Source organism: Cinclus cinclus, chromosome 1 (assembly GCF_963662255.1).
Source record: "Cinclus cinclus chromosome 1, bCinCin1.1, whole genome shotgun sequence".
Taxonomy (NCBI): domain Eukaryota; kingdom Metazoa; phylum Chordata; class Aves; order Passeriformes; family Cinclidae; genus Cinclus; species Cinclus cinclus.
Window position 1 is genome coordinate 79,056,200 of NC_085046.1, and position 12,004 is coordinate 79,068,203.

The window sequence follows — 12,004 nt, forward strand, 5'->3', positions numbered from 1 at the left end:
TTATATTATAAGCTGTTAATGAACAGGTTACGCTGTAAACTTTAAACCATATTCTTCTCAGAAAAACCTCATTTTTTTCTAATTATTCTAGTAGTATCTTTTAAAAGCTTAAAAATATGTGTCATTCAAAGCCATTTGTTTCATTTTTTCCATATTATCATACTTTTATCAGAAGTTCTTATTCCAGATGGATTAAGAAAGAGGAATACAGCCTAGGTAGGCAGCTCAGGCAAGTGATTAAAGCGTCTCCTGGGTCTTGCTGAGGTTGTGCTGAAAACTTGTACTAATCATAAGTATTTAGGTATTTGTAAACAAAGTGCACAAGACAGGGTCTTTGCAATGTAAAATAACTGGTTTTGTAATAATAAATTCCTGATTTAGGCAGTGCAAAGTTTCCGAGGGTGTTAATTTTGTGTCTTGGCGTGGGGATCGAAGACTGTGTGTAGTTTGTCATCTTTATTTCTAAACAGAAATGTTAGTTGAAGAATGTCTCTTTGATATTATTAAAATAAAAGGTCATAACCTGGGGAGAAAAACATCTCTTTTAATGTAAGCTTGTGTTACCCCATTGCACAAATTACTTATATAATTTTCCAGAAGTGAATAACTTCTGTAAAAGATATTTCAGCAAGTCTCTCATACACGCAGTACTGCACTGTGCTTAAGAAGCACTGTAAGCTCTACATTACAGTGGAAATGACTGTTCCATTGTGGAAAAAAAAAGCAGAAAGAACAAAGTTGGATTGCTCTTTGTTTTTTTATCTTTTTTTTCCAGCAATGAGATGTTAACTACTACCAAGATAAAGCCACCTCACTACATTTTACAGAGCTGATCTTCTCACATAACCTCATCTGTCAGGCTTCTGTTTTATATGTTAGTGAAATCTGATTATAATGAAGATATTTTAAAAGAAGTAATTTTGCAACTCTTTCTTTCAACATCTTACTACTGGTTCCTGGTTAAGTTTTAATATTGGTTTTTTAAAAGATGTCTGGCATAGTAGTTTTTAAGCTGTTGCTAATGAGATGAAAATAAAGGTTATTTGATCATGGTATGGCTAGATATAATTTATCTGTCTAAGAGAATTCACAGGAATATTCCAATACTGTATACTTTACCAATTCTAAGATGTATGCGAATGCATAGAAGGTCAAAATAATCAATCATCTGTCTGGTATTTATTCATTGGGTTTTAAAAATGTGCATCCAAACCAAATGTTTTAAAGCTCTATTGTTTGACAAGCCTTTAAAATATTAAACTAAACCTAGAATAAATCTAATCTTGCTGCTTTTCTGTTCCCAATGAAGCTGTGAACATGAATTGACTATTCAAAAGTTTCAGAACTTCATTCTACTTTTTTGGGATGTCTCCAATTAATTAATTTTGTATAGCAAGAGAAGTTTAAGTAAATATACATGTTCTTATAATTATGAATGCATATTAAAGCATATGTTTGAGTGTACTGAATTTGAATTTGTCAAATTCTCTTATTGATGAAGAGAAATGTGAAAACTAACTGTTGGTCTGCCTTCATAGATTGTGGACAGCCACATCGTGAAATGAGAATGAATCCTAAAGCTATAACTGCTCCACAAATGTTTGGACGCCTTGATGTGGCAACAAATGACTGGACAGATGGAATATTTTCAACGCTCTGGAGAAAAACTTTAAGAGCAAAGAAAGGTATTATGGTGGGTTGATCTGGTCAGGACTCCAGGTCCGTCCCCACCAAGTTGCACTACAACTCCTTTACCCAGCTGGACAGGGGAGAGAAAATAAATGGAAAACAACTTGAAAAAAGGCAGTTTAATAAAGTTAAGGCAAAAGTTCGTGTGAGCACAAGCAAAGAGAAAAAAAAGATTTGTTCTCTACTTCCCATCATCAAGTGATGTTCAGCCTCTTCCCAGGAAACTGGGCTTCAGCACACATAGAGATTGCTTGGGAAAGTAAATATTGTAAATAATGGAAGCCCAACTATCTTCCTCCTTTCCTTAGCTTTTAAATCTGAGCTGATGTCATACAGTATGGAATATCCCTTTGGCTAATTTGGGTCATCTGGCCTGGTTGTGTCCCCTCCCAGCACCTTGCTCATCCCCAGCCCCTTGATGATGGATGCTGAGAGACAGCGCTGATGCTGTGCCAGTGCTGCTCAGCAGGACCCAAAACTCTGGTGTGTTATCAACACCTTTGCAGCCACCAGTGCAGAACACAGCTCTGTCAGGGCAGCTATGGGGAAATGAACTTCAGCCCAGCCAGACCCAATACAGGTATAATGAGAAAGACTTCCATCCAAAATAAAACAAGATAAAACCCCAAGCTTCAGGACATCTTTATAAAGCATGTTAGCAAGTGTGTTTTTTTTTTTTCTTACGTGGAAGCGTTGGGAAGTTGCTGGAAGAACTTCTGCCTCTTTTATAGTCTCTGTTCTAAATGCTTTGTGTTCAAACAATGTACTGTAACAAATACTACTTCACTGTATTTATTTAATTCTCTGTTTTGTGTATTAGGTCCTCATATGGAAGGGAAGTTGAAAGTAAAAGTCAGTTGTCCCCGAAGTGGTATCCTATTAAAAAAAATTTGGTGCTGTCAGGATTTCTACCTGTTCTCCAGCTGCCATATTAAAAGGAAATAAATCTCATCAGTTGTGTCATACTAGCTAGCCCTGCACATATCGCAGTCCATCTCAAATGGCACTAGATAATTCTGTTTAGGCAGCCAATTTCTGCCTAAAAGTATGCTGATGTGTATTTGTAGACTGCTATATTAACTGAAAGAGTGGCCTTGATAGTTTGATGCTAGATGGTTCCTTGTTCTATTTTTGTCTGAAAATTATTATGCAATCTTATCATTATGACTTAAAAGAAAAAAAAAAAAGAAAATCCTAGCACTTTTTACACTACTGTCATGCAAAAGTTCTTAGTCTCAGAAATTCTTTCTCAGAAATACAGATACTTTTAAAATAGAAAATGCTTTTCAATTTAATTTTGGTAGGCTTGTTTCAAATCTAGAAATGTGACACCATTGAGAATGTAACATAGCATTGACTATTCCTTCAAGATGAAAATCTATGTTAGCACACTCATATGACTTCCTCAGATTTACTCTGTAAGAGTTCTGTAATATCTCTTTATGAGTCAGACTCCAGACCATCTCAAGCTTGAGATGCCTGAACTGTAGCTATAAAACCTCCACATATCAAAAGTTTATAGTCTGTTTCATATGTCCTTGGTTCAATGCTAGCAAAGCTCCAAGCCACCCAGGCCTTCATAATAAGCATGGGATCTGAAGGCAGCTGGACCATCTCTGGCTGAAGGGTCCAGCAATGCACGGTGGGGCTCTCTGCTCCCTAAGGGGTGGGCAGCCAGAAGCCAAGGTGGGATCTCTTTCCATCCAGAATCTGTGCTCAGTACCCAAATGAGGCAAGCAGAACAGACCCAGGTCCTCCTAGGAAACAGAGGCAGGCTTTAAAATACCTTTTTATTAGTAAATGGAAAACAATGGAAGAACTTTAAAGGAAGCTGGATCAAGTTTAGGGACAGAAAAAAGGACAAGAATCTTGTCCTAATGGACCTATTTTACTTATGACAGTGTGCATGCTATTTGAAAGAGCGATTTTTCAATTGTTCCTTTCATTTAATTTCCCTACATTTATAAAACCCATTGGAAACAAATGAATAGTGTTTAAATTTAAATATATCTGTAGTCATTGTCTTCTTTATTTTGTTTCACATAACTTGAAATTAACCTATTTTATTACTGTCTTGAAGACTGGACACATTAAACTCTTTCAGAGTATTAAAAAACTAGTGACTTTTGCTGATAGCACTTTATGTACTGAAGAATGGATAATTATTATCAATAGCTGACAAAATGAAGTACCCTCCCAAAATTGAGTGATGTAAATGGTAATTGTATTAAAAGCTGAGATTGTAGCTGTGTGCATGAAGTCAGAATTATTTATAAATTTGCTGAGAAACAAGGTGCAGAGAAACAGTAAGAAAACTGGTGCTTGAAAGAGAATAGCACTTCATCCATGGGTCTTTTTATCTGTTATGTTGGGTTATAGGTGACCACATCTGGATAGTTCTTGATGGTCCAGTTGATGCTATTTGGATTGAGAACCTTAATTCTGTCCTGGATGACAACAGAACTCTAACACTAGCAAACGGTGATCGGATACCTATGGCACCAAATTGCAAAATAGTCTTTGAGCCTCATAATATTGACAATGCTTCTCCAGCAACCGTTTCAAGAAATGGGATGGTGTTCATGAGCTCATCAGTTCTCACCTGGAGTCCTATCCTTGAGGTACAACAGCTAAGTGTCTGTATATGTATTGAAAGTTTTAATGGTTACTTCTTCAACTCTTCAGTCTTCTTACTTTAGGACCTATTTTTGTGCCTTTTGCTATGAAATCCATTTTGCTCTGTATAAACTTCTAGGTCAATACTTAAAACAGCAATGTTTCTGGTGGTTTATACAAGAGTGAGTAATTATTTTGAGGAACATAGTTAACATATTACACTTTAAAAGATATGGGTAGTTTGCTTTGAGACAAATTTGCAATTAAAAGTATTTTATGCAAGTGAAGGATAACTCAGTTTTTAGAACACTAACTGCCTGGCAGCCCCTAGTACAGCTTCAGACCAAGGAGGAAAAAAGTGTAAAGGTGATTCAGGGAATTTCAAATCCTCAAGAAAGTATCAAGGCTCTTGGTATTTCTTGAAAGTCATTGCAGCTGGGATTTAGAAGAAGAAATAAAGTCAGTGTAGCATCAAAGCATGTAATTTTTAAATTTATGTTGCTACTTGGTTGTCTGTTAGCATTCCTAGAAGCAAAGTATCTGAAGAACCAGGCAATAGTTTCTGTCTCTGGCATGGAATGAATAATTCAGCAAAACAACACATTTCAGGTGTGTTTTAGAGTGAATAACCAGCATATAACATATTGAAATATCAAAGTGATTTTTAAAGCTTGTTCTTTTTCCTTTTATGTGTCATCTTTCATCTCCCCAAACCCAGTAAAAATAAATCCTAATCTTGACAGAATGCTTGTAGCAATATAGTGAATGAGATTCTGAGACTTGAACATAATTTTTTTTTTTTTGTGTGTAGCAAAAATCTTGGTAAAGATGAAATATGAGAATTCCCAAAAATCTACCTAATGTTCCATAGTAATAGATTTCAAAAAAACTTTTGGCATTTAATTCCAGTTTTCTTCCCTTCTAAGAAAACAATAGAGACAATAGCAGTTAAAAAAGTTGGTTTCTGATTTTTTTTTTTCTGAAGCCCTATATTGCCTTAGAAATTTACTAGTGGACTACTCAGGATTAACATAAGATAAATATTATTTTTTTCTCTCTGCATTTCTTCTTGTAAAGGGCATCTTGTTGAGAATGTTTGCTTGACATTATTTTGCTTTGATAAAACATGGATTCTCTCTTGAATATCAAAACTGGAAACTTTCCCCTGAGTAGCTAAGACACTGATTGCTGTGATCATACAGATAATTACTTTCCCCAAGTTATACTTGGTATATTGCAGTATAATCTCAAATTGAATACCTTTGTATGGGCTTTAAACTCTAATTTTAAGATAGGAATTATTTCCTGTTTATGAATTTGGAACACCATCCAGGGGTTTGTAGTGTATTTGTTCCCCGGTTTTTCTGACTCAAAAGGACAAAAAATTCATAGGTTACTATGGGCTAACAGACTAAATTTTACTGTCCTCCTTTCTATAATGTATCTCATGAACAAGTTTATAAAAATATTTTTTAAGATTAATGTTTCACAGTGTCATTCAGTCATTTCAATTAACAAATCAAGTATAGGATACCAGTGGAAAATGCAACTAATCCTCACCTAGTTAGTGTTTTCAACTAGTCCTATGAAAATACAGCTGACCTCACATAAACATTCACATGTCAGCCTTTCATAGTGATTACTCTGTGTTATTCTCAGATTTCTTACTTCTTTAACTCATAAAGGTTCTCATGCTGGTAAGGTTTATATAGCTTGCTGTTTATAACCAGATTCCTTGCCCATAAATTTCTAATTTGTCTGGCAATGGAGTAAAAGTTGGCTTATGGCACTGCCTAGAACCACTGTTCTTAGCAAATTAGAGGTTTCAGCCCAGACAGAAATCAAAAGAGACAGCATTCTGTAGCCCAAGCCCTGAGTGCCAGGCAGTGCCTGGTGCCTCTCTTTGGCACTGGAGACAGTGGAGCCCCTTTGGGAAAAGTGAAGCCAGGGGTTGTGGTTTGGTGAACAGAATTTGCCAAGGTGAGGAAGGCTGCAAAATTGTGATTTCTGGCAACAGGAACAAGGTTTCTTTTCCACTGTGAATCTGAAATGGCAGGTGAGGTATAATGCCCTGAAAATAGGTGAGAAGTAGGAGGAAAAGGAGTGGGGTTGTCATCAGACGTTCCTTTCTGTGTCAGAAACGCCCTTGTCCCATTAATTTGTTGGGAACTTGGAGGTTTGATGCTTATGAAGAACTAAGGGCTGCTGCAGAAGGCTGATACTATACTTTTCCAGTAGTATCTGAAGCTTTTTCTGTTTAGAATGATATTAAATCACAGGGAATTTTCTGTTCAGTCACAGGTCTCTGCAACACTTGAGAATCATTGCTAAGTCATTTGATGAGTTCCTTTGCTAAGTCCAAGTTATTTGTAGTCTTATTATGAAAAAAATGTTTAACAAGTTTCCTAAAAAATTGGCTGGTAAAACTTCAGTTTTGCCAGTGCAAATACATGCAGTCAACACAAGTACCTTATGTATGTTACTGCCAAGTTTTACTTTTTTTACTTTATTTTTTTAAATGATATGGATACTCAGGAAAGTCTAAGTGTAAATTATGCATCTAGGACAGTTGCTCCCCCAAGATTCCACTTGTGTTGTTCCTTTCTGTGCTTACAATACTGTGTAGGGCCTATTTATGTTAGGTTCTCACAGCTCTGCCTCCTTGCATTGCTTAGTTTGCAGACAACCACTACTTGGATGCTAAAATTGTGCTAAAGATGCTTTCAGCTGCAAAGACACCAGAAAGAAAGCATTTTATTTTGCATCATGACTCATGATTTACCTCCTCACTTTAAAGTGAGATGGAGGCTAAATGTAGTTGTGTTGAAGTGTTGTATGAAACCAGTTTCCCTTAATCCATAACCTTATGGTTTTAGTATATTTTGGTGATAGAAACAGACTAAAGAAAATAAACATTTTAAAAAAATTTTAGATTGTATTATGTTCCTTTCACCATGAAGTAATCCTTTCCAACTTCCCTTCCTTTCCCCCTTATAATATAAAATAAAATTTTATATAGCAGCAATTTTATATTTTTTAATTTTATAAAAAATAGCTGCATATTGTTATTTATAATTTGACCAATAGCTTTTTTTTTTCTTTTGGTCTTACATAACAAATGAAATATCTTAATTTTTTATTCAGTATACCTCCCTTTAAATCTATTTTGTAATGCAATATACTTCATATTCCAGCAGGTCAGGTTAGATGTTAACCTTGCTAGTTCTCAGATGTTGAATGAAACATAGTATTTGTTGATACTTCAGAAGAACTTTAGAACACGAGTAAAGACAAATATGGATAACTCAGGAAGTTGTATATATTTTTATTTTCAACCCTTACCGTTTGTAAACAAATAAATATAGCTGCCTACTTGGATGCATTATTATGACATATGGAACTTCCAAGTGCAATGAAATAGATATTTCATGTTGCTGTTCTCGTGTAATGTGCTTCTTAAGCAGATTTTGCAAAGTGATCAAAGGTATTTGATCCATTACTTATCAACCTTCTCCAAAGCAAAAGCATCTTATCAGCTTTTCTGCTCATCCCTAATATTTTTTGAACAATCAGTGAATTTTTGGATATCTATTTTAAATACTTCTGCCTTTTAATCACTTTGTTTACCACCTACCCATTTCTAGAAAGGTTTTTCAGATATACATCCTCATTTTTAATTGTTGTACCCTGGATAGCTGTTAGGATGGTTGCAGATAAAGAGGCAGGAAGGGCCTTTGCATGGGTTCCACAGAGATGTTTATTTCGGCCATGCACGTGGACACTCCAGGGTCAGAGGCAAAGGTCAAGGCTCGTGGTAAGGATCTGGGTTTAAGTACATGGGTTTTTTGGGGTCGGGAAAGAAGCAGCAGAGACCAATGACCAGGGGACATGGGGGTGTCACAGAGGTGGGGTTAGGGCATGAGAGCCAACAGGGTCACAGGGTGGGAGTGATTGAAAGACTGAGGGACAGGGAGGGGACATGGAGCTGGCCCAGGGAACAGAACAGGGGTACATTGGCATGACAGAACAAGGTTAGCTGGTCTGTTAGCTGTTAGCCATACTTTGGGAACAAAAGTAGAATTTCAAAATATTATTAAGGTAGCAGAAAGAAACATAGATACACAATGCAATTGAGTTTGAAAAGGACCTCTAGAGATAATACAGAATACAACATTAGTCAAGTCAGCCTAGAGGAGGCTGCTGAGGGTCCTGTTGAGCTCTGAGATGGAGACTCCAGAAGCTCACTGAGCTTGTTCCAGCTTTAACTACTCCCACAAGAGAAAAGCATCCAATGTTTAAAGCAAATTTATTTTATTTCAATTTGCTCCAAATTTTGGGGTTTTTTTGGGGGGGACGAATCTGCAAGTGTTTTTGCTCATGATTATTTTATGTAGAAAATAAATATATGGGATGTTAATGAGAAGTATTCTGGCCTGCAGATGAGAGAAAACTTCAAGGTAACTACAAGAATCATGTTATTACTTTGAATTAAAGGCATCAAAGAATGAATCTTATTCTATGATCTTATGAAATGGGTAGTTTTATTTAGGTTTTTTTTTATACATCATTACACATACCGAGATACACAGTAAGAACACTACGCACACCAGCAGACCTCCCTCCTCCTAGCCTGATTTTTTTTTTTTTACATATGCCAGATCTTTCAGCTTATCCTCTGATAACTCTTTCAGGTTATCCCTGTTAGAAATAACATGAAGAATATTTCAAATTTGTGTTCAGTACATATTGTATGGTTTCTTTGCAGAGTTTTTGGATACCTTTCACAGCTCTTGTGATTAAAAAATATTTGAAAAGTATAATTTTGTGCTGTTGAACACAGTTTTTTCTTTTCACTTCCCTTCATCTTTAATATCCAGTAGGAATTATGCATACTTGGGTAAAATTTGACCTTCTGTGAATTAACCCTGCCCAATGGGCAGAGAAACTTAAGTGCACCCTCCCCCCCACTCCCATTCTGCCCTCAAGAAATCAACATTCTATGCTTCCTGAACCTTTTGAATTACTGTACTTGAATTTACTGAGACTTGCATTGGGAACTAAATTTGTTTTATTGACATGCTTTGCAACAGGGATTTTTGAAAAAATGTTCCTTGCAAGAGGCTGAAATTCTACGTCAGCTGTATTCTTCATCATTCCCAGACTTGTATCGCTTCAGCACTCAGTCTCTGCACTGCAAGACTGAGATGTTGGAAGCCTTTGTGATTATGCAGAGCATTAATATGCTGCAGGGCCTTATCCCACCTAAGGTAGGTAGTGTGAATGTTTTTACATATACTTAACACATTGGAGATAATTTTAAGCAACAAAGTTTTGTAGAGAGGGACTCTCTGATGATTTGTAATGTCATCAAAGTGGGGGATGCAGGTTAGTAAGGAGTCTCTTATATTTCTTCAGAAAGTAATAGCTGGGATGTGACCTCTCTCACAATCTCACATTTGGATTTGATGTCAAACACTGGTTTACATTAAGTACATAGAGCATGCATTGACAGTTTTCCTGTTTGTATTTTTTGGGTGATTTGTTATCATTTTATATTGATTCTGTCTGATCATTGAAGACATGTCTAAATTTGTATGTGACTGTGTTGGGGGGTTTTTTTTAATACTTATGGCGCGAGACTCGAGGGCAGTCTCCCCGACCAACCTCTAAGGGTCCCCTGATATCAGGACTAAGGTGGCAAAATGAGGAACGGGTCCACACCACAACTCTGCAACTAAATATTTTAATAACCATAAAAAAAAATGCAGGACAAGGCCCAAAACTCGTGCACACACTATAAGAGTTAAGGGTAGAAGACAAGGCTGAGGGAAAATCCAGGGTATTTATAAGGGATGAGGAGAGTTAGGTCCAGGGTGAGAATCCAATGAGTAAAGGGAAAAGTGGTGCAAGGGAGGAGTAATATGGGGCAGGAACCAGTAAGGTAGGATGGGTGGAACAATGCGGTGAACATAAACCAATGGGGGAACAAGGATACAAGAACTTTCCAGAACTGGGAGGAGAAAAGGGATGACATAACTGGGAATAGAGGCAACCAATGGGAAATGAGGGTTATAAAGCTTTACCATAAACAGTTTTAAAACCTTTGACAACTTTCTTAGGAACTGTTATAAACTTAAACAAATGCCCTCCAAGGTCTGGGGCCAAGGGGCAACTCACCAAAAACACTGGTCTGGCTTTGGATGTCCACCAGCTCGATTCCAACATGACTGAAGACTTCTAAGCTCATGTTATAATGATTATCAAGTAGAGTTTTCAGGTTGCTGAAAATTAAAACCTAACTCAATCCTTCAGGAGCAAGGTGGGGAACTGACTCCAAAATTCTTGGAAAGGCTGTACATCTTCTCTCTCATGTGGAGTGTAGGAGCATTGCTAGAGGTGGAGGACAGATGCAAAATGGAATACTGGCTTCGAAACCATGCAGCAGTAAAGCTTGATCTTCCCTGTATCCCAGAAGGCAATGAAGATACAATGTTTGATTATTATGTGTCATCTGATGGTTAGTAACCCAGCAGGGTGATATGGGGTAAAATTTAAAAGTTATTTTTAAATTTTTTAAATTGTGCTTTTTTTGGATAATTAATTCAGAAGTATTTTGTATCTTACCTTCTTTTTTGTCCCTTAGCAAGTTTTGTTTTATGGCTATACTTGACTGGTGGTGTTGTGTTTACCATCTTCCATTTCCAGTGAGAAGTCAGATTGTGGATATATTGCTACAAAAGCTGCATGGACTTTGTGGTGATGAATTGTCAAATGAACATAAAGAGTTAATCCTTGTCTTAGTCATAATTTATGTAGGAAAGAGGAGTAAGCCTCTTAGATACAACTTGATGCATTCTATGATTATATGATTCTATAAATTTTAGTCTGAATGCTCAGTGAGGGATTGCTGTACCTGAGACAGATGCACAGACTGATGAGTGAACTGAATGAAAGATAAAGGAAGTGATGATGCCTAGTGTTTCTAAAACATTAATTTAATTTCTTTCTTGTTAGGTACATGGATGCACTGGAATACACACGTTGAAGAATATGTATATCCCAGCAGTGGCACACCAGAGTATGGCTCAATTCTTGTGCCTAACGTTGACAATGTGAGAATGGATTTCCTTATTGAAACCATAGCAAAACAGGGCAAGGTACTTTTTCTATATTTCATATCAAAGCACTGCCAACAGTACACATGATAAAAGTTTTGGATTAGCAGTGAAATATTATGTTATTGGAAAGGAAGTACTTAATCTTTTCTTTAGATATTAAAATGGTGTTTCCAGAAGCTACTTTTATGCAAATATGCTTGAACTCTTGAATAGCCACTGCTTCCAGACTTTTTGGTCTTCCCCTTGCCCCTTCATTCTGTAGTGGAAATAACTGTAATTACAGCTGAGATCAGTTTAGAATGGAACCAATATTTACATGTGCTGATGGGAGAGGAAGAAGTGCATGGGTCAGGAGGCTCATATCTGACTCTGCTGATTGAACTCTGCCAGCATGGGGCAGTTACAGAATTTAGGTAGCTTTAGGTTTTGAAACCCTATTTTTCACTGAAACTGTGTCACATAAGCACTTGAAATTTTACAGATACTGAGTCTCTAGCTCATTAATCCCTTTTTCAAATAATTAACTCCTTTCCTTGTTAGTTTGATTGTGCTGGCTGACATGACCATTAGCTACAAATATT

The 12,004-nt window shown here is 36.6% G+C and overlaps 1 protein-coding gene across 1 annotated transcript in view; it reads left to right on the top strand.

Moving 5' to 3' along the window:
• The window catches only part of DNAH5 (dynein axonemal heavy chain 5), a 118,255-nt gene that overhangs the window by 56,897 nt on the left and 49,354 nt on the right, over window positions 1-12,004 (top strand). The window contains exons 43-47 of the mRNA XM_062499711.1: window positions 1,539-1,685; window positions 4,069-4,310; window positions 9,396-9,572; window positions 10,618-10,822; window positions 11,320-11,462. Of these exons, the coding sequence (XP_062355695.1) occupies window positions 1,539-1,685; window positions 4,069-4,310; window positions 9,396-9,572; window positions 10,618-10,822; window positions 11,320-11,462 (914 nt within the window). The remainder of the gene's footprint in view (window positions 1-1,538; window positions 1,686-4,068; window positions 4,311-9,395; window positions 9,573-10,617; window positions 10,823-11,319; window positions 11,463-12,004) is intronic.